General features: G+C 36.1%; 1 protein-coding gene across 5 annotated transcripts in view; it reads right to left on the bottom strand.

The window, feature by feature from the left end:
* ATL1 (atlastin GTPase 1) overlaps window positions 1-24,061 on the bottom strand; it is a 102,060-nt gene that overhangs the window by 27,094 nt on the left and 50,905 nt on the right. For all 5 annotated transcript variants that reach the window (XM_054447629.2, XM_054447627.2, XM_054447628.2 and 2 more), the window contains 5 exons: window positions 19,502-19,749; window positions 16,512-16,646; window positions 15,950-16,054; window positions 13,767-13,817; window positions 12,084-12,140 (listed from right to left, as the gene is read on the bottom strand). In XM_054447629.2, the coding sequence (XP_054303604.1) occupies window positions 12,084-12,140; window positions 13,767-13,817; window positions 15,950-16,054; window positions 16,512-16,646; window positions 19,502-19,749 (596 nt within the window). The remainder of the gene's footprint in view (window positions 1-12,083; window positions 12,141-13,766; window positions 13,818-15,949; window positions 16,055-16,511; window positions 16,647-19,501; window positions 19,750-24,061) is intronic.

Here is a 24,061-nt window from a genome sequence, read left to right as displayed (position 1 = left end):
TATTCCTACACTCACCAAAAAAGATTACATGTTCTAAAACCATACAGCCAGTAAATATCTGAACTGGTTTTTAATACATTTAATCAGTTTCTAATTTCAGTTTCAGGTAAAAGTAAACACTAGAACTGGTTTTAAACCCAAAGTAAGTAACACTTACTTCAATCAACAACCCACACAAAAAGCCAACAGAGAGCCTCATTGCTTTAAAAGTCAGTCAAGTAGTCAAAGACTCACTCCAGAAAACTTACTGTTTTCACCTCTACATCCAACACAATTAACAAAAGACATATTCTGAGACTGATGTCAACCCATCTTGCTTCCATAACCCACAAAACTCCAAAACACGCCCCTGACACCTACATGTGGTCATCAGTTTGCTTTCCTCAATGAGACTATGCCTCACCAGCAGAGCTCTATACTTCACTAAGCAATAAGTTTAGCTTTGTTTTTTTAAGTCATATTTTGAGAGATGGTCTTATCCTTTGCCAATTCTGGACGACTCATTGTACCATTTTTGAATGCCTTCACTTGGCAGCATCCTCTGTGACTCTTAGACTTACAGGTGCATTCTCTTTCTACCTTATTCCCAAATTCCATTTGTCCTTCAATTTGCTTCCAGGTGAATCTCTCTCAACAACAATCTGAGTTCTGATTTGCTTCATTGAGCTGTTGTTGCTAAATTAATTTGTTATCCTAGGATTTTGTAACCGTATAGGTCTTTATATAGGGTCATTAGTCCTAAGTCTTTGCATAGAGTAATTCAAATTTTAGTTTTGGAAGTACATTCACTTGATAAATAATAAGACCTAATTTTTGTATAAAGTTCTTAGAACTTTTGGGTTGGGGGCACACCATTCAGTGAATATTTTTGCCATTAGCCTGCTTATTCTTTTGCTGCTTGCTTTGCTTTCTTTTATTTGACAATTTGTACAAAGTCTTGTCTCATGTGTTTTTGTTTTGTCTTGAATTGTTTTATATCACTGAATGAATACTAAAGTCCTCTATAAAGAACAGATGGAAGCATAGGCCTAAGAAGTCTTCAGTCCCATTCACACTGCCCCAAAGACTAATGGTTGGAAGTCTGGTAGGCTGGCAACCAATTTATCCAAAAGCAATTAATCAAATTCTGCCTTAGGTTCCCTACAAAACCTTCAAGAGGACACTCTCTGTCTTTTCAATACGTGAGTCACTTTGTATAGTACATAATACAAAATCAGTAATTGTCAGATTATTGATCATACAACTCTGTCCTAGCTTCTGCTTGCTTAAAGAACCCAAAACACTTCTCATGAGCACATACTATTGATTAACTTTTATGTTACAGGTTTCTCTATATCAAAACTGCAAGCTCCTCCTGGAAGAATTTCTGCTTCCTATTTCTATTAAACAACAACACTAATTTTTGTATCAATAATAATAAATATACTTTTAAAAAATGAGAATAACTATGGCCATTATGGTGAACTTTCAACATGTAAGAATAAACAATACAGTTAAGAGGAGCTCTTTAAATATTGAGACAAATACCAAACACTCATTAGTTAGCTTCTTTAAATAATAAACTGAGGCCTCAAAATAAAATGCTGACTCCAAAATGCAGTCTCTACATTTGACACTGTAACCTTCTGAAACCTGCCCTCCTTGCATTTCTTTTCATTCAGTTTTATTTTTACCACTCAATACATGCCTTCAATTCCTTCTGCTCCTTCCCCTGACCTTCTAAACAAGCTACTTTTTCCTCAGGAATTTTCACAGGAAAGGAGTGGGCACACTGCCGAAATCTACTTAAAACTGCTAGATCAGAAGGCTATTCTACAGAAGTTGAATTTAAACCCTGGTCTTGAGCTGAGTGTTAAGGAATTCTTTTAACCCAGAAAGCTAAAAATTTGTTGCAGACTTGTTAGATATTTACTGTCCTGAACTATCAGTTCTGTTCCAACTAGTTCACTTAATTGTTAGACCTTCAGGTGGGAAAAAAAAGTGGTTAAAAACAGTGGGATAAGAAAGACCAAGAGAATACTTAAATAATCCAGCTGTTCATTAAAACATAATGATAATACATTTTAACAATTTAGTGGCCTTTAGGGGGCAAGAAAAATAAAAAACATTACCGAAGGCTATTTCGGAAGACTTTCTCTTAAATATCAATTGGACAAAGATTCTAAATTATAAATAAAATAGAGATGAATCAACAGGAAACTTTAAAAATTGACTTCAGGAAACTTTCAGACATAAAATATGAATATGGAAGAAAAAACATATGAGGCTCAGATATAAAATATAGACTCAGAATAAAAAGGTTGAATGAGAAATTGTCAATTTAGAAATCTCTAGTATATCACTGACTTTTCATAGGGCTTGGGTAATTAGCAAAACAGAAATCAAGACAAATTTGTGGCCCTTCAGATAAAAACAAGACCAAAATATCCTCTGTTCTCTATGAATCAGGAACCTATAGATAGGGAAGTCTATGGATATTGCAGGCAGAAAATCCACTGGAAGAACCAGTGTCCCAAAGCAGCTAAGAATACCTATAATACGTATGATTCACAAAAAAAAAAAATGAAGAATCTTTGCACAAACTCTCCAAGGATATGGGCAGAAAAATTAGAGACAAGCTAATAGGAGGGCAGATCAATCCTTCCAAATTATCATAAATCTTTCTTTTTTATTAAAAAGAAAATCCATGCTAAGTATTAAATCAACAACATCAAAGACTCAATGCCTTTTGTGGCCCATTGCTTGATCCAGTAACCAAGGCTTATCTTCCTTGCCTCAGAGCAGTTACAGCCTCATCTAATTACTTGAAGTATCTACAGACCATGCTCTAGGATCACCTTTAAATTTGATGGTACCACATAGAGTATAATCACTATTGCTAACTGAAAACACCCAACAATTTTCTCTTAGTCTTAACCAACGAAATATGGTATTTTCTTTTTGTATCACCACCCATCAGTGTGACACTTTCAATGCAGCAACTCTACTACCCTTACCCATTGAAGGAGAATTTCATGATTGTGTTTCTCCAGTTCAAGAAGGGGCCATGCCCAGTACAAATATTTTGGACACTCTCACATCAACTTATAACTTAATATTGTTTGGATATAGTTCTTACCTTAAAAGTATAAAGGATATAGTTCTTACCTTAAAAGTATAAAGAGACAATACTGGATATCTAATAGTTGCTCCAGATCTTGAATCCGGGTCTTCCAATTTCGAGTTGTATATGCAAACTATTTACAATCCCAAATATGTATATACTACCCCCTTAGCGAACATTTATTGTACACATGCTTTATGAACAGCATGGTAGGTGCTCTAGACTTCAAAAAGTAAATGACAAAGTTCTTGCTCATAAGTCATTTATAATTTAATTAGTGAGAGGGGATAGGCACATTAAAATGTAAGACAATAAAATACAGCTTAATAAGTGGCTCAGATTAAGATAGCAAAGAGAAGCACTAAAAGATGGTAGTTAAGTGCAAGGGCTCTGAGCTGTGGCCTAGGTTGAGGTCAGCTCTATAATTTAAAGATATATGTGACCAAGAGTAAGTTTCTCAACTACTCCCAGCCTCAGTACTTCTCACTGGATAGAAAAATTAAAGACAAGAATAAAGAAGGAGTGGTAACATTAGTTGTTTTATAGAACTGTAATGATCAGTAATTTGAATAATGTAAGAAAAATGCTTAGCACAGTGCATGGCACAAAATAAGCATGCAATAAATTGCTGTTATTGCTCTTCTGGACATTTCAGGTACCTAAATGTAGAAATTGGGAGAATCCTAGTATACACCACTGACCTAGTTCTATGTAGCCAGATAAGCATTTCTTCTAATCCATACAGCTCTCAGATCACCTAAATTGCTCTCTCGACAGAACATGGGATAGGGTAGATAACTTCCTCAGCTGTCTTTTTCCATATCATTTCCTTTAATTTTCAGCCCAAGCAGACAGACATCAGCCTTTCATTTTCTCAGTGAGGTCATGCATTTATCAGGTATGACTTGGCAGTTATAATCATCACAGATATTTGACCAAAGATGTTTTGTTTCAAAGTAGCTTAAATCACTATCAAAGAATTGTTTTGTGCAAATGGACATTCTCAAATCATGGGAATAAAGGGTCCTCAAACATAATTAAGCAAACTAGAGTAAAATAATCCCTAATTGTCCTGTGTAGGCCCAAGTTGAATAAGAAATTGTGAGAAACAGAGTACTTGTCCTAATGTAATAGAGTATTATTATATGCTTCTCCTTCTATTATTTTTCAGCAACCTTCAGTTTAACTTAAAACTGGCACAGACTGATGTGCTCACTAATAATTACATCTCCACTGAAAGGAATGTGAAGAATTGAGTTTTTACCTTTATCTCACAAAGAGAATTTGAATCTCTGTCTAAGGTCTAAGGTCTTGCTGGGCTTTTAAGTGTATGAAAATGGTTAATAAACATGCTATGGGTGAAAACTGGGCTGAATTAACTCCAGAAAGTGAAGTACTTGACACTGAGGACATGGAAGAGAAGATAATAAATGTAAATAGTCCTAAAATATATGCTCAAGAAAGAAATAAGCCTTCTAAGAGAAGTCAAGTTTGTGTGAAGGAGTTTTTTTTTCGGGTTTATGCTTCCTACTTTCCTATTACAGGCCAACCTTAATCTACTAACTATCTGTACACAGAAATGTACATAGAAATGGTGCCCTATCTCTCTGCTACCAGAACCTTCTGCCATAGATGCTGTCTGCTGGAGTGTGCCCAGTGGCTAAATCTGTCCTCAAATATGTGCTTAAGAATGACATAGAGAGTGCAGATTCCCTGGTCTAACCACAGGGATTCCAATTCAGCAGAACTGTGGTATGGCTCAGAAATGATTCTAACCCAGGTGCCTAAAAAACCTGCTTCTGCATCAATCACCAAGGCTACAGATATGCTGCAGCCCCATCTCTTCTCTGTGAGCCATACAGCCTAAATCCTGCTAAAATTCCCAACTACCTTAGGGCTCTGGGCCTCAAAAAGATCCAGAAATCATCAGATATATTCAGGACTCTGCCTTAAAGGAACCAAGGCTCAGGAACATCGTGGCCACCATTTAAATTTGCTGTAGATTAAACAGGCTTTTGCAGACTGGCCTACTAGAAACAGACCCACCATGTAGAAATGCCACTGAGAAACGTATTGACATCTAAAACATGAACTGAAGTGAATCTTGAGACTATAATACACTTTGGTAAATGGGGAATGTTTCTATTTCTTTATAGCCTACATAATTAGAAGGCATGAAGTGATTAAATCATAAACTCCTGGGCTGCTATTGCCAAAGGGTACATTTAAAGGTATAATACAGGGTCTTCTTAGTAAGGGGGATCTGTTTTTAGCATAGACCCCATAACAAGCTTACTGTATTACCACATGATGGAGTGGAAACCCTCTCCACCACCACAGCCCAGCAGAACTGAGAGGACAAAAGTGACAAGCACACACACAGAGCACCACAGAGTCATACAAGTGGAAAATGAGCCTTTCCTGGGGAAACAAGTAACTGGCGGTTGGTCATTTAGCAGAGCATTAGAGGAAGGCAGCCTTGCTTGGTGTTGATAAGCAGCCTGCATTTAGAGTGAACTTCAAATGATGTCTGACAACATGAAAAATATCCAGAATTAGTAGTAGGGATCCTGACCCAAGGATGTGATCATCCCAATACAGAGCAACATGGGGCCAGGTGTGGCTTACGCAAGTCTAAATGACCAAGAAAGAAAAACTCATAACATACCAATATAGACACAAATCTATCGCATGTGACAAGATATTTTCACTAGGTTCTTAGAGCAAACTGGGTGCTATTACTCAAATAAAACTTGCATAGTTATTACATACAGCCTTGTTTAAATTAATGGAAAAATATTGTCATTCTCAACAAAAACTGGAAGTCCTAAGGTAAAGAAGCAAATATAAAGAACCTAGTTATTTTATAGATAGATATGTTAATAAAGTAGCTCCTGCCAGATTTTTATACTTTAAATTCAAATGCTCATAGTGAGCAATACAGGTGAGAAAACAACTAATGTCACTTAGAGAACTCTATACTATGTCTTAATATGAATTATACTTCCTGGGCATGCTACATAGTTTAGGGCTGGCTCATTAGAGCTTGCAAAAAACAGTTGTTAAATTTTGAGGAATTTTTGCAAGTTGGTTGATGTCATGGTAGCTTGAAATTGGCCATGGTAAAAGTATTTATACCATAAAAATCAGCAAATAATATATATCAGGCTCACCTCCTCCCTCCTCCCCAGCCAGTTTTAAACATTTTACCAGCACACCACTGGTTAAACTTGCACTTCAGTATTGCTTTTAAACTGAATTCATTTAGCTTTTAATTCTCTCTTTTAAACCATGGTTTTTAAATACACGAACATATTTTTGTTTGCTTGATTACAGCTTGATATAAATTGGTTTTTTAAAGAATCAAGTTAATATGTTAATTCAGCTATTCATTTTCCCGGCTAATTGTCTTCATATTTGTTGTTTATTATAGGTCTGTTTATTATTCATAATTGTACTGTATTTCAGAGTTAAGAATTCTTCTATTTTAAATTTGTTTAAGTTAATTTTGTCTATTTATTTATTTTTTGAGACACAGTCTCACTCTGTTGCCCAGGCTGGAGTACAGCGGTGCAATCATAGCTCACTGCAGCCTCAAACCCCGGGGCTCAAGTGATCCTCCCACTTCAGCCCCCCTCCAAATAGCTGGGACTACAGGTGCTGTAGTTGTTTGTGGATTTTTTTTTCTTACACTTTTTGTAGAGATAGAGTCTCACTATGTTGCTCAGGCTCATCTCAAACTTCTGGTCTCCAAGCAATTTTCCTGCCTCCTCTTCCCAAAGTACTGGAATTGCAGGCATAAGCCACCGCACCTGGCCTTAGTTTAATTTTAATATAAAATTATTTTTAAAATTTCATTATCCCTCACCTTACTTTCTCAGGCAATGTTTAAAATTTCCCCACACTTTTACCCAAATGAATAAAGCTGTTAACTTATCAGAGAGAAGAGGATAGAAGTGACCTGCTAAAAAAGATTGCTGAATTGAAATTTCATTTAAAAGTTATTTTACTTTGCAATTTTTCACTATGCTTTTTCTAATTGAAATGTGAATTATTTAACTCATATATGTTTTGAAATTTGAATGTATTTGCATTTTATCTTTTGATTTTATAATGTATAGTATTTTTTGTTTTGGATTTGGTTGCTTTAATCTAAAATACTATAAAATGGCTTTGGATGCCACCTTTACTACTTAATGAGCTTCGCATTTCAATTTCAGATAGTTAGAGTTACAAGTCCAAACATGTTTAGGAGTCATTGTTGACTCAGTCAGTGAAAACTTTTTTCACTGACATTTCATAATGTCAACAGTTTACTAACTAGGGTAATCTCTTAAAGTTTTTTTCCAGTGTTTGTTTTCAACTCTTTTTTTTTTTTTTTAACCAAAAGCCGCAACTCTATCAATCTTTATCTCTCATCTATTTTATTAGAGCATTGATTAGTCTTTTCCAGTTTTAATGTTTCTGGCAAAATGTAAGGAGCAGTGACATCTGCTGGTAAGACCTAAAGTCCCTTTCTGTAATTTACAGTGGAGTCCCCTACTCTGGTTTGCCAGTGGTTCTGAGTAACAAGTTAGAGAAGAAGAAAATCAAAACAATAGCCTAATTACCATATAACACTTCAACGATCAACCTAACAAATGATAAAAAAAAAAAAAGACAACAGAGTCTAGTAGATATTGTAAATCATATAGAAGACTGCAAGCAAGACTGGTTTTATTCTACCTCACCTCCTCCCCACACCAGGTTCCTGAGCCCTCGGGAGAATTCATACCCCTTCATCACAGCATACATCATCTCTCCATGCTACTTTACTTCATCATATTTTTCCCAGATCCTCACTCCCATTCCTCAACTATTCATTCCCACCCACACTCACTTTAATATATATTATTTTGTGTATGTACAGCATTTTAAATATGCATAAATAGTATCATGTTATAAATCTCATACTTTTTTCTGCCTACTTCTGTACAAATTTTAACATTCTATTCATGCTACTCTATGTACTTTTGGTTCATTGCCTTTAGATGTTGCAAAGTACTCCAGAGTATGCTTTTCCCCATATTTTTATGTATCCGTTCTTCTAGTGATGGACACCTAAGTTGTCTCCAAATTCCTGCTACTATTACTCTATCAATAAATATCCTTATATATTTCCTCTGCTCCATGGAATGGCTGCTCCAATCTGCACTTTCAACAATAGGGCCTGAGTGTTCCCATTTACCCAAATCCTAGCTTTCATTTGGTATTGTCTCCATGTTCGACTTTTTGCCTATTTAATGAGTGTAAAGTGGTATTTCATTATTGTTTTAATATTTATCTCATTATCAGTGAGACTTGACATCCCTTCAAAAATGTATTAGCCATTCAGGTTTCCTTTCTATGCCTTGTCTATTAATATTCTTTGCCTGTTTTCTGATTGGGAACCAGGTTTTGGTTACTTGCAAAAGTTTCCCGTATGTTCTGCTTAGTAATCTTTTGTTGACTTTGACATTGTCAATATCTTCTACCAATCTGTTCATTTTGATTATAAAGTCCTTTGATAAGTAGAAATACTTAATTTTGATGTAGTAATATGCATCCATTTTTTACTACATGGTTTATTTTGGAGGGTCTAACAAATGCTTCTTCACCTCAGTTCAGAAAAATATTCTCTAGCACTTTCTTTTATTAGCTTTATAGTTTTAACTTTCATATTTAGTTCTTTGATCCATCTGGAGATTACTTCTATTACAGTATTTAGTAAAAATCCAGCTCTTTCTCCAAATAGTGAACTTGTTTTTCCAAACCCAACTAGTAACCCATTTATTTCCCACCAGTTTATGATGCCACCTCTATTGACTACCAGGCTCCCATATATATATGAGTGTATTTAAACTGTTTAGTTCCACTGAGCTTTGCTCTTGTATCTGTGTAGGACTTCACCAGTTTCATTGCTATGGCTTTTTAGTGTGTATTGAGCCCTCTAATTTAGATCGTCTTCTTAAAAACTGACTTAAGGCCGGGTGCAGTGGCTCACACCTGTAATCCCAGCACTTTCGGAGGCCGAGGTGGGCAGATAACCTGAGGTCAGGAGTTCGAGACCATCCTGGCTAACATGGTGAAACCCCATCTCTACCAAAAACACAAAAAAATTAGCCGGGCATGACGGTGGGCACCTGTAATCCCAGCTACTTGGGAGGCTGAGGCAGGAGAATCACTTGAACCCGGGAGGCAGAGGTTGCAGTGAGCCGAGATCAAGCCATTGCATGCATTCCAGCCCGGACAACAACAGCAAAACTCCGTCTCAAAAAAAAAAAAAAAAAAAAACCTGACTCTTAAATCAAAACAAGACTTAATTCTTCCATATGAGTTGTAGAAAATATACAAAAATCCTATTGTAATTTCAATTATAATTGCACTGAGTTTGACTAATTTGTTGAGAATTAAATTCTCCACAACATTAAATCATACCATCTGTGATCATATTATACCTCTTTGGTTTATACAATTTTTTTCTTTATGGTCTTTAATAGACCTTTGAATTTTTCTCCAGAAATGTCTTTATATTTTGGTGACTAATTACTAAAGATTTTTGTTTTGTTTTGCTATTGTGAATGGTATATATATTTTAAAACTTATATTTGCTAGTTGTAATTGCTGGTTTTAAGAAACGTTATTGGCCGGGTGCGGTGGCTCACGCCTGTAATCCCAGCACTTTGGGAGGCCGAGATGGACGGATCATGAGGTCAGGAGATCAAGACCATCCTGGTTAACATGGTGAAACCCTGTCTCTACTAAAAATACAAAAAAATTAGCTGGGTGTGGTGGCGGGCACCTGTAGTCTCAGCTACTCGGGAGGCTGAGGCAGGAGAATGGCGTGAATCCGGGAAGTTGAGCTTGCAGTGAGCCGAGATCGCACCACTCCAGCCTGGGCGACAGAGTGAGACTCCGTCTCAAAAAAAAAATAAACACTATTGATTTTTTAAAATTTAAAAATGTTATCACATAATATGATACCTACAAAAGAATGCATGTAACATATATGTATGCTATTAAGCAGATTAATAAAATAAATACTTGTGAACCCACAAACCAGCTTAAATAATTGAAAATGCCAATAACATTGAAGCTTCCTGTGCGTCCCTTCCTGATACATCTCCATTTCTCCTCTCCGGTAGTAAATACTACTTTAATTTTGCTTTTTAAATAGTTTTATCACACGTGTTTATATTCTTAACATATTGTTTAGTTTTGCTCATTTTGGACCTTTATAAAAAATGCTATCCTACTGTAAATAGTCTTTGGCAACTAGCTTTTTTCCAGTCCACATTATGTTGTTAAAATTGATCCATCCTGAGACATACAGCTTTTATAAATGTTCTTTCTTATTTTCATTAGGTTTTGTCTGTTATTATTTTTTCTTTTTTTGAGACAGAGTCTTACTCTGCCGCCCAGGCTGGAGTGCAATGGTGCAATCTTGGCTCACTGCAACCTCCACTCCCAGGTTCAAGTGATTCTCCTGCCTCAGCCTCCAGAGTAGCTGGAATTACAGGTGCCCACCACCATGCCCAGCTAAATTTTGTATTTTTAGTAGAGACGGGGTTTCACCATATTGGTCAGGCTGGTCTTGAACTCCTGACCTCAAGCAATCCACCTGCCTCAGCCTCCCAAAGTGCTGGGATTACAGGCGTGAGCCAATGCGCCCAGCCTATTTTTTCTTCTTAATTTGTACTTATCGCTAATTTTCTGCCTTTCTTCTTTTCTAATATAAAACTTTTATGGCTATATTTTTTCCCTCTAAGTACCATTTTCATGATAGCATTTAATGTTCAATATGTATGTTTTCTTTCAAGCACTCAATTTGCAGTATTTTCATATAACTATTATGAGTTTAACTTAACCCATGAATTATTTTTGAAGTGTGTGCTTAAATTTCCAAAATATGCTTCTTAAAATTAGCACTTTCTTACTAACTTTTAACTAAATTGTCCTGTGATGACAGAATGAGATCAGTATGAATTCAATCCTTCGAAATTTGTGGACACCTGCTTTGTGGCTTAATATGTGGTAAATTTTTGTACATACACCTTGCATGCTTAAGAGTAATGTGTTTTCTTTGTTACTTACACTATTCTATGCATGTACCATAAAGCAAGCTTGTTAGCCCTAGGTTTCACATCTTCTCTATTGTTACTCATTTTCTGTTTACTTGACTTATCAATAGTTAGGAGAGCTGTGTTCCAGTGGATTTACTCATTTCTTCTTATGGTTCTATTGATCTTTATATATTTTGAGGCTATTTGTCATAGAATTTTTTTTTTCAAGAGATAGAGTCTCTCACTATGTTGCCCAGGCTGGACTCAAACTCCTGGGGTCAAGTGATCCTCCCACCACAGCTATCTGAGTAGCTGGGATTACAGGAATGTGCTACCATGCCTGACTAGAATTCTTGTATTTTCCTGGTGAAATAACCTTTTATTATTATGAACTTCTCTATTCTAAATAATTCTTACAGACTTGAAGTCTCACAAAAATATAGACACTTGTTTTCCTTCACTTAGTATGTGGCTGATATATCTTTTTCCATCCTTTTATTTTCAAATGAACACATTCTTATGTTTTAATACATCTCATAAGATATGGCTGGATGTTTAACTTTTGTACATAAATGAGGCTAGGCCCAGGGGCTCACACCTGTAATCCCAGCACTTTGAGAGTCACTTTGAGTTCAGGAAAAAAAAAGCTGACATTTTGCCTGGAACCAGAATGCCTAATTCATCTTTCATTTCCACATTTCTTTTTTAAAAAATAATTCTTAAAAATTCTATTTCCTCATTTCTATCTCATTCTATATTGCATCAAATAGCATAAAATAGGTCAAAAATGTTTCCTCAATGAAATAAAAAGAGAAGGAAACATGACCCTAATTAACATACCTGGTTACAGTCTTCAGGAAAATCTAGTAAGAATTTACCATCATTTAACACTCACTTACCTGAAATGGCTTCAGGAATGTTTCCTCCATTGCCAGTCTGCCATACTCAGTGAAAAGCTAGAAAAAAAATTACACACACACACATACACAGAGAGAGAGAGAGAGAACTTTAGCACCTGCAAAGTTTTAACTCTTGGCTTTCTTTCATTTACTTTTCCCTCTAGGTATAACAGAATATTATATTAAGAAGATTCTAATAATAATTTTCAGGAAATAAGCATTGGATAGGTAAAGCAGAGCCACGGTAATTAGATATTTAAGAATGAAAGACATAAAGTATATTTAAGAATAAAATTTTCATTTTATTTTTAAAATTAACACTTTTATATTTTAAAATGAACACTTTTTATATCTAGAATGTGGGTTAATTTTTTTGTGGGGGACAAAACGGAAGAAGGGAACATGCTAAATGACCTTTAGAAGCAGAACTTGCATAAATTAGACCAGAGAGCTGTAAACTATGTAGGATATATTTACAAAAGCTGTTGCCTGAGGAAATTTAATGGCACAATGGCTTGGATTACTACAAAAGCATTAGGCATTTAGCTAAAGAAATGGAGAGTCCTTTTCCTTTTCTTCGTCTTTTTCTTTCTTTCTTTTTTTTTTTTTTTGAGACAGGGTTTCACTCTGTCACCCAGGCTGGAGTGCAGTGGCATGATCTCTGCTCACTGCAGCCTTGACCTCCCCGGCTCAAGTAATCCTCCTACCTCAGCCTACTGAGTAGCTGGGACCACAGGTATGCACCACCACGCCTGCCTGGCTAATTTTTGTATTTTTGGTAGAGATAGGGTTTCACCATGTTGCCCAGGCTGGTCTCAAACTCCTGGGCTCAAGCAATCTACCTGCCTCAGCCTCCTAAACTGCTGGGATTACAGGCATGAGCCACTGCACCCGGCCCTGGAGAATCTTGAAATGAATTTGAAAGAGGAGAAGAAACATATGCTGTGCCCAGAGCATAATAAACCTAGAGAGTTGTGCTCCTTAGTCCTGGGAACTTTCTCAGTACTGTCGCCAGTTGTAAACCGAAACTCTGCTTCTTTGTTTCTGCTCCTTTCGGAGCGGTGATTGCTCTGTAGTTTTCCTGAGGCTAGATTGAACGTTATCACCTCAGTTGTGTTTTTTTTAATGTCTGTGACTTGCAATGTGACTCTTTTTCTAAAAAATAGATTAAATTTGATGTCAAATTAGGGAGAAAGGTAGTTACTTATTGATATGGTGAGGCTTTGTGTCCCCACCCAAATCTCATCTTAAATTGTAATCCCCATAATCCCCACGTGTCAAGCGAGAGACCAGGTGAAGGTAATTGAATCATGGAGGTTGTTTCCCCCACGCTGTTCTCGCTGTTCTCGCCATAGTGAGTGAGTTCTCACAGTTCTCATGGTTTTATAAGGGGCTCCTCCTGCTGCCTTGTGAAGAAGGTGCCTTCTTCCCCTTTGCCTTCGGCCATGACTGTAAATTTCCTGAGGCCTTTCCAGCCATGCTGAACTGTGAGTCAATTAAACCTCTTTCCTTTATAAATTAACCAGTCTCAGGCAGTAATTACCAGGCAGCTAATTAGGCCAATAGTTCCTGTTTAAACAGCAGAATCAGATTCTGATTATGTTTTGAAATCATTCCCCAAAGTTCAGCTATACATGTTCCAAAGACTACCAGATACACAAAAAAGAAAATAAATATTGTTACCTGGAGGTGCTGAAGATCATCCTCCTGGACATTTTGGGATAAGTTATATACCTTGATAAAGAAATAAAATCACAATGATAAGATAATTGGCATCATCCTAAGCACTTACTTCATCATCCCTACTTTTAAAAATATCAGTTACCACAAAAATGAACTCTCTTACATACATGCTTACATGATGATATTTGTAGACCTTGAGAGAGAAGTAAAATAAGCTTGAAAGACAATAAGGAATGTACAATGATTATAAAATGATTCCAGAAATACAGTAGTCACCTGCTCTGGAGACGGAATATTAAAATTATTTTATGAACCTAATTTACGCAATTAGTCAAAAAAACTCATTCTTCCAACCAAGACAAAAATAATAACAATCTAAATCTCAGCAAGCTGTATGGAAAATTTTGTTTTGAAAAATCATGTTGACTTCTTCACAATTAATCATTTTATTTATGTCTATACAGAGTTTCATCACATGGAAGTTAGGTTTTGAATATCATGCTCACATCCTTATACATATGCGATAACAGCATTAAGATGACATTTTTTGAGGGGAATAAATATCATTAACTTCAAAGAAAAGTTAAGGAGGCTTATATGTTTATGTACCGATATAAAAAGAATACTTTGTATATTTATTTAAATAACAGATCATCATTTCTCACATAATAAAAAAATAGTCATTACTAAGGAGTTAGCAGATTTTTCTATGAAAATATTCAATGTATTCAGGTCAAATATAAATAATGAGTAATACTGAAAAGGCAAAGTCAATCTGGTTTAAGTAGGCTTGTATAAATATGGCTTACACTGTGAATTATAAAAAATTAGATTAATTAAGTTGGTATTTTAAAGGCTTATACAATGTGTGTATTCAAAATATCATATTGTACATAATAAATATATATATATATATTTTTTTGAGACGGGAGTCTCGCCTTGTCGCCCAGGTTGGAGTGCAGTGGCGCAATCTCGGCTCACTGCAAGCTCCGCCTCCAGGCTTTACGCCATTCTCCTGCCTCAGCCCCCCGAGTAGCTGGGACTACAGGCGCCCGCCACCACGCCCGGCTAATTTTTTGTATTTTTAGTAGAGATGGTGTTTCACCGTGTTGGCCAGGATGGTCTCGATCTCCTGACCTCATGATCCGCCCGCCTCGGCCTCCCAAAGTGCTGGGATTACAGGCGTGAGCCACCATGACTGGCCAATATATATCATTTTTATTTGTCAACTGAAAGAAAAGTTAATTTTAAAAAGTTGATTAAATAGGTTATAACCATGACTTTTTTTATGACTTTTAAAGTCCTTTATTTAATAAATTCAGTCTTTCCTTCCTCCTTCTGTTTACCCTGTCTTGGTTGTCCTAACCACATATGACGCCCTCGTTGCTGGTTCACTAGCTCCATTCTCTATGCTTGCTTATAATTTCAGCCTTGACTCACTCATCCTAACTCCTTTGCCTTTTCTGCCTTTTTAAGCTATCTTACCTTTTTTTATTGATCTGCTCTGTTCCTTGGCCACTCTCTCTTTTTGCTTTTGCCAGTGGATAGAAAATATCTAAAAATAGTCTTAAAATCTTTTATGCTATGGGTTCTATGGTTCTAATAAAACTCTACAAGGATTTTCAGGACAATTTAGAAAGCCCACAATAACCTCAAAAATAAGACTTTTAAAAAAGTGAAAGAAAAAAGGAAAGGAAAGAAAGATAAATTTTATATACAAGATATTTACTTTCCTAAATGTACATTAAGGTGCTTTTAAAAGCTATGAACACATGTAAATGTTTTTACATTTAGAAATGTTTCTACTGGCTATGTAGAACAAAATTTATAAATACTGTTTCATTAAACATAACTTATAATAGATGGTCTCAATGTATACGCATATAAGATTTATGTTACTGAGTTTATTGTAGGCTTTAAACAACAACAACAAAAATCCCAATATGATAATATGACCTTTTCTAACCAAAGCAGTCAATTTGAAAGTTTGTCAGTAATTAGACTACAGTAACAAAAACAATTCCACTCTTATAGAAATCACAAGAACTGGTATGCTAATTGAGTCAAACAATATATATGATTCCCAATTTCTGTTGTTTATCTCATTATCACATGTATGTAGAAACACATATACTCACAATTTTTAGTTAAAGAAACATCATCAAAATGGGTTTATTTCATACCTGTATTGAGCTGATCATTGTGCTAAGGGCAAATACTGTGGCTGAATCTCTCAAAGTTGACTGACTATCAAAGGTTCCCTGAGTATCCATCAATAACACTGCAACCTACAGGCAAGAAGAGTACATTATCGATATTTTATAGAACATCTAGGTCATTAGAGTTACCATAATATTAATATCATAAGAGCTAAAACAAACCATTATTAATGAATACTATTTTAGATAATTTCTTACACATGCCATGAATGCCACAGAAAATAAAAATATTAACTGCTGATTACTATTATAATTTTTACTAGTAATCCAACATAACAGAAACTTTATATAGCAGTGAAACAAAATACAGATGTTACTTGCTGATCTGCTGTTCTGTCATCGTTATAATTTTGCCTACCCTGATCACAAGAAAGGGAAACAAGATCATGCTATAGGATGCTACCCTACTTTAAGCTTCATGTCAAATGGTCAAAATTAATTTTCAAAAGTGCAACTTCAAGGATCCTAAAAACTAGTAACTGTTATAAGTGAAAACTCAATTTTATTTAGGAAGTTAGCATCATACCTTTTTACCATCAGGTTTATTGATAAGGAAGATTTCACTCCATATCTGAATTCCTGTGGTCTCTCGTTCAGATCCACCTCTCCATGAAAAACCAGTCAATGGTTCATTGTAATCTCCAACCCAATCAACTGATTCCTATAAAATAATAAAGTCTATGATATGGAACTTGATATGTGTATATAGTTTTTTCCATTCATTCATTCTGATTCTTATCCCTCTCCGATTCTAGTTAAAAGGAAACAACATATGCACATCTATTGCATTGATACAATCACTTTATTCATCCAAAACATAATTACAGAGGAGCAACCATCTGCCACATTTTTGATATGTCCTGGGGATATAAAAATGAAAAGATATCATTGCAGACCAGAGGAAATTCACAGCCTAACAGCGAGACAGACGTGCAAACAAACCATTATGATGCAATAAATGCATGCCAAAATGGAAGTATATATAATGCATAAATGGTAGCATAGAAAAGAAATAACTAACCATTGGTCAGGCAAGACCACATAGGATGTTTGCGCTAAGACTTGAAAAATATTTAGGAATTTTCCAGGGAAGCAAATTTGGAGAAGGCATTCCAGAAAGGAAGGCAGGCAGGCAGGGAGGCAGAAAGGAAGGAAGTGGGGAGCATATTATGCTTTGGTTTTGGGGGAGGAGGAAGCAAGTAGCAGGAAGACGCTGGACAGATGGCCAGATTCTGAAAGGCCTTGTAAGGTGCTTAAGGGAGTCAGATTTTATCCTGCAGGCAACGGAAAGTTATGAAGAAGCAGAGATGAATTATCATCATAGTTGTGGTAGAAAAGATACTATTCTAGAAGTAGGTAGGGCTAGTTAGCAGGGAAGGGAAATGATAGCTAGGAAAGATAAAGGTGAGGGTGCTATAATAAAGGTCAAAAATATGATTGGAGGCCTGACCAGGGCCAGGACAGCAGGAAGGAATAGACAAGTACTGATACAAGTGGGGTTTGAGAAGCCAAAGGAAGAGAGAATAGGAAAAATTTAAATAATTTATCAATTGTTTAAAGGCTGAAGATCAAGTTGGATAAGGCATGGAAAATATCCCATAGATTTAGTAAGTCAGTAATTGGTGACCTTGGTTGATAGTAGTTATCCCCATTTTGATATTTGTTACAGAGAATAAGTTATTAGTTTTTGGAAGATCTCATTAGATAATTCTCCAATATAAAACCTTACATTAACAAATGCAGAGGAATTTGGGAGAGGACTACTTGGACTGATAAAAAATCTACATAAACTAATTTAAAGAAAAACGTATTTAATTATATCCTATGTTGTTCTAAAAGGCATTTTAGACCCTTATCAAGAGCTTTGGTTCTTCTGTGAATTTGTTCTATTATCTGGCTCAATAACCTATTCAATCTTATTTCTTCTTCATCTCCAATACTTAATTTCCGCTCTAGGGAAGAAGGTATACACTCTGTTTAATACATATATCATACTTATTCCTCATGGTCCAGAATGTCCATTCTTCCTTTTCTGGTCCAGATCCACACATCTTCAAAATCTATTCTAACTCCCAATATCTCTATGAAGCTTTCTCCAGTTACTTTTGCCTATAATATGCCCTTCCCTGAACTACACTTAGAAATAAATCGATCAGGCTGGGCATGGTGGCTCATGTCTGTAAACTGAGCACTTTGGGAGGCCAAGGCAGGTGGATCACAAGGTTAGCAGTTTGAGACCAGCCTGGTCAACATAGTGAAACCCTGTCTCTACTAAAAATACAAAAAATTAGCCAGGTGTGGTGGCGCATGCTTGTAATCCCAGCTACTTGGGAGGCTGAGGCAGGAGAATCCTTGAACCCGGGAGGCAGAGGTGCAGTGAACCAAGATTGCACCACTGCATTCCAGCCTGGGTAACAAGAGTGAAACTCCGTCTCAAAAAAAAAGAAAGAAAAGAAAAAAATATATCGATCACCATATCACCATGTAATGATGCTCTAAATATTTTACCTATCGTTATTCTGTCTCCTTGGCCAAACCATGAGATGCCTAAGTGCAAAATCTATGGTATGTTTTCTTTGGTATCCACCATAGTGCCTAGCACAATCTAGGACATTTAGCGGGTAGTCAATAAATAATTACTATTGAGGTAGAAATTGAAATTTTTCCAATAAGGTATCACCTGGAAAAATGTCTTGGGATGCATACTTCGATGAATAAATTGTGATTATTATTAATTAGCATAATAACATTTCCATAACATTAACTCTGGGTCAATGATCTACATTGAGATATTCATAAAAACCCTAAGCCTGAAAAATAACCTTGAAGGACAAGGAAAACATGTGCAGCTAATTTTTGTGTTTTTTTTTAGTAGAGACGGGGTTTCACCGTGTTGGCCAGGATGGTATTGATCTCTTGACTTCGTGATCCACCCGCCTCGGCCTCCCAAAGTGCTGGGATTACAGGCGTGAGCCACAGTGCCCAGCCAGCAATTTATTTTCAAATGCATCAAAGAATAACTTGGAGTGATGGCTGGAAAGAGGGATGAATAGATGGAGTCATAAGTGATAAAGCAGGAATACTAATGTTAATGGTAGAATCTGGGTAGTGGATACCAAGATGTTTAGTATAAAATTTTTTTAACTTTGCTATATGCTTGAAATATTTCATACTAAATGTTGGAAAAAAGTGATTACAATACAAAAGTTATGTGACATTTTAAACACTATAACATTTAAGTTTATAATCAGAATATTCTATGCCTATTTTTAAAAGAATAAAAATATAAGTTATATTCTAAGGGAAATGCAGCAAAGCAGCTTCAGAGAAAATTGGTCTGTGTAGTTTGGTCCCCAAAGCACTGAGGTTGGAATGGTTACACCACAGCATTTCTTTAGCTGGTTCGTATATAGGGTACATAATAATAGAAATGAAAATTTTGAACACCATGAAATAAAAACACGAAGTGACAGAAGCACAGAAGAAAGAAAACTTTTTAAAGTACTTCCTGCATACCTGGTTGTACATGTATCTCAACATGAAGTCCATCAGGAATGATTTTCCTTTTCTAAATGCTCCAGCAACAGATACAGCAACAACCTCCTTGTCTCTGACAGCCTCCGAGAGAAGGATCCGATTTAATGCAGTTTCATCTAACTCAAAGGAATGGTCATCTTTGACAATGAGGACTTGGACTGGTCCTGCCTTTTTCACTGGCTCCTCCTCTTCTGAGCTCCATTCATATGTCTTTTCCGAAAATCCACCTGTTAAACAGAGCAGTGACTGGTTCAGCTAATCATCTCAAAGTGCCAAGAAATGTATATGCACCTCTTAACTCTCAAACATCTGACACAGGAACATACTGGAATTAGAAATGCTCATTTTATGCTGGGTGCAGTGGCTCATGCCTGTAATCCTAGCACCTTGGGAGGCTGAGGTGGGAGGATCGCTTGAGCCCAGGAGTCAAGAGTACCCTGGGCAACATAGTGAGATCCTGTCTATACAAAAAATTTTAAAATTCGCCAGGTGTGGTAGCACGTGCCTGTGGTCCCAGCTCTCAGGAGGTGGGGGTGGGAGGATCAGTTGAGCCCAGGAGGTCAAGGCTACAGTGAGATATGATTGTGCCACTGCACTCCAGCCTGGGCAACAGAGGGAGACCCTGTCTCAAAAAAGAAAAATTAAAAAAGAAAGAAAGAAAAGAAATGTTTGTTTTAATGACATATTTTAATGTCATTCACACTACATTCCAGAAGGACTTACATTTGTTCTTTCTGATCATATGACTGAATCAAAAAAATTTTTCAAGAAAACTCTAAGTCAGTGCAGATGTCTCTGTCTGCTGAGTCAGAAAGAAAATCAAAGCAAAGCACTCTACTTTTGGAGCAGAGGAATAAAATGGTTGTAGTTCACACTTTCTTTATCCCCTAGAAATAGCTTATTTACATAAAGGATCCTTGCAATACTTTTTAAAGCTGAACATATATAGGAAGAAATACATAGAAGGGCTCAGAATCACAGATTCTCAAGCATGCTATTGATATTATTATAGATGAGGAAATTAAAGCCAAAGATGTAACTGACCTTGCCCAAGAGATGGAAATGGAATTTAGAAGGAAGGAAATGGTAGACTTCCTCATATAGAATTTCTATATCTTTCTCATGTTATTTATTTAATCTTTGTAATGTTCCAGTATGGTATTTATTATTATCTGTATTTTTGACACATGAGAAAATTAAGAATCTAATTAAATTTCCCAAGAGCACAACTATTAGAAAGTGACAGATTACAGGTCCAAGTTCACATGGACAGTAACTGCCAACCTGGGATTAGATTGCAAGAGTCAAGACTTTCATCCCAGATCTTTCTACTACAATAAAAAAAAAATTCTGCCTCTTTGGCAGCAATCAATTAACTTTTGGACAATACATACATAGGCGCGTTTGCTTTGTATCATAAGAACAGAAAGTCTATACATACACCAATTAATTCCTCAGATCAGATACATGACCTAGCCTCAAAGAAACCCTCAATAATTGCTATTGTAGAAACCTTAATCCCCAATGTTAGAGATGAGGCCTTTGGGAGGCCTTAGATTAGGCTTAGATTAAGTCATGAGGGTCTCCCATCATAGAGTTAGTTCCCTTATAAGGCAATTAAGGAACCAGAGCCTCTTTTCTCTGAATTATGAGGCTACATGAAGAAAGCAGTCTATGAACCAGGAGGAAGACCCTTACAAAAAAACCCAGTCCTGCAGGCACTCTCATCTCATCCAGCTGCCAGAACTGAGAGAAATAAATGTTTGTTGTTTAAGCCACCCCAGTCTATGATTTTCTGTTACAGCAGCCCAAAGTGACTAAGACAATGATAATAATTTTGAAACAAACTGGACTCTTAAATAATCTTTTATCTAAATTTTTGAAAATATCTTTAGGTAGACATTCTTCATGATGTCTATTTGATAAGAAGTTTTATAACTAGATAAAAGCAAGGCAATCATCTCTTGGCATAATTTTAAATAAGTCTTCAGATCACATTGATATATATATATCACATTGATAACTTTATTGCTGTTCATCTATAAAATAATGCTATTGAAATACTGAAAATATATAATTTTAGTTTTGCATGAGTAGAGATAAACATACACCACTACTTTCTGAACAATTGTACAAAGCATCTAGAGACAACCGACCATTGCCTATAGCCACGAATCAGAGTTGTTCTCTCTGCAAAGTTAAGAAAAGTTGACTTTTTATCTGAAAGATAATAGCTTCTATATTGCCATTTCACAGGTGCCGGAGTCAGAGAGCCTTTGTTTAAACCCCAGCCTTACAATTTACAACATAAAGTTGTGGAAATTATTTAGCTTCCCAATGGCTCACTATGCTCCATTTTAAAAAGATTAATAATGGTACCCATATCAGAAAGCCTTTGTGAAGACTAAACAAAGTAATTTCCATTAAATAAAGATTGAAGAAACTGACAAATAGTACATGCTTAATGAATGGTGACTGTTATTAATACTATTATCTATTCATGTCTGATTACAGTCCTACCTACCACCTAATTTCAGTCTCAGTACAAAGGCCCTTTTTGAGAATAGCAAATACACATTTTATTTGATGACGCTCCTTGCCTATGATTTAATTATGATCTGAGCACACAAATGTGAATCACAGACCCAAGCTAGACATAATATTTTGGATAGAGAAACAGCTTTGGGGCAGAAAACTAGATCATAACTTTCTATAGACTGAAATAACTGTTTGTAACAAACTACACACACGCAAAAGGTACTGGAGAATGCACATGGAAATGGAATTTCTGGGTTGTAAGTTTTTCAAATATTCAACTTTAAAACATGGAGCAAAATTGTCTTTTTCTAAGTGGCTATATAAATGTTTCACTTCCGCCAGCAATTTAACATCCTATTGATCCATATCCTTTCTAACACTTGGTTTTATCTGACTTTGTTTTTGTCAGTTGCAGAGGTATAAAATGGTATCTCACTGTGGTCTTGATATACATTTCTCTAATTGCTAATAAGATAAGCATCTCCTTTTATCCGTTTTTCTATTAGGTAGTTTAACTTTTTCTTACTGATTTGTAGTTCTTTATGTATTTTGAATGCTATCCCTTTGTTAGTTACATGCATAGCAAGAGCCTTCTAGTTTCTAAGAGTTTGCCTTTTCATTTTCCTTAAGCTATAATTGATGAAAAGGCATTCTTAATTTTAATGTAATTGATTTTACTAATATTTTCTTTTATGGTTAACATTTTGTATACCATGTTTAAGAAATGACTCCACATACAAGATCTGAAAGATAGTCACATATATTCTATTTTATTTTATTTTATATTTATTTATTTATTTATTTATTTATTTATTTATTTATTTATTTATTTGAGACAGAGTCTCGCTGTGTCGCCCAGGCTGGAGTGCACTGGCGCGATCTCGGCTCACTGCAAGCTCCGCCTCCCGGGTTCACGCCATTCTCTTGCTTCAGCCTCCTGAATAGCTGGGACTACAGGCGCCCGCCAGCACGCATTTTTTTTTTTTTTTTTTTTTTTTTTTGGTATTTTTAGTACAGACAGGGTTTCACCGTGTTAGCCAGGATGGTCTTGATCTCCTGACCTCGTGATCCGCCCGCCTTGGCCTCCCAAAGTGCTGGGATTACAGGCGTGAGCCACCGCGCCCGGCCAATAGTCACATATATTCTTCTAAGTTTGTTTTTTGTTTTTTGAGACAGGGTCTCACTCTGTTACCCAGGCAGAGTGCAGTGGTGTGATCTCAGCTCACTGCAACCTCTGCTTCCTGAGCTCAATCGATCCTCCCACCTCAACCTCCCGAGTAGATGGGACTATAGGCACACACCACCACCAAGTCCCACTAATTTCTGTATTTTTTGTAGAGATGGGGTCTCACCATGTTGCTCAGGCTGGTCTCAAATTCCTGGACTCAAGTGATCCACCTGCCTTGGCCTCCCAAAGTGCTGGCATTACAGGCATGAACCACGGTGCCCAGCCTTTTCTAAGTTTTAAAGTTTGCTTTTGATACTTAAGTTCCTAATCCATCAGAAGTTGTTATTTGTAGGGTGGAAGATAAAAGCCATTTTTTTTTTAATATGAGAAACAAATTTTTTCAGAGCTCTGTCAAAGCCCCTTCTTTCCTCAAGTGGTCTGCCATGAGATCTTTGTCATAAGTAAGAGTTTTACATACACACACACGCACACATACACACACATACACACTGACTCATTTCTGAGCTCTCAATTCTGATCCATTCATCAATTTCTCTCTACACCAGCACCAATATTATTACACTATCCTAATCAAAATAGCTTCATAGAAAGTTATCATATGTAGTATGGCAAGCACCTCTTATCCTTCTAATTATTATTGGTCTTGGCTATTTTAACCCTTTCCATATAAATATTAAAATCAATCTGTTAGTTGAACTCTTTACTGAAGTTACATTTATAGATCAGTTTGAAATGAATCAATACCTTCATGCGATTAAGTCTTCCAATACATTAACATGATCTAGCTCTCCATCTATGTTTGGTCTTTAATT

The sequence above is a fragment of the Pongo pygmaeus genome, chromosome 15, assembly GCF_028885625.2.
Source record: "Pongo pygmaeus isolate AG05252 chromosome 15, NHGRI_mPonPyg2-v2.0_pri, whole genome shotgun sequence".
Classification (NCBI taxonomy): domain Eukaryota; kingdom Metazoa; phylum Chordata; class Mammalia; order Primates; family Hominidae; genus Pongo; species Pongo pygmaeus.
This window is presented reverse-complemented; position numbering and strand designations above follow the sequence as displayed.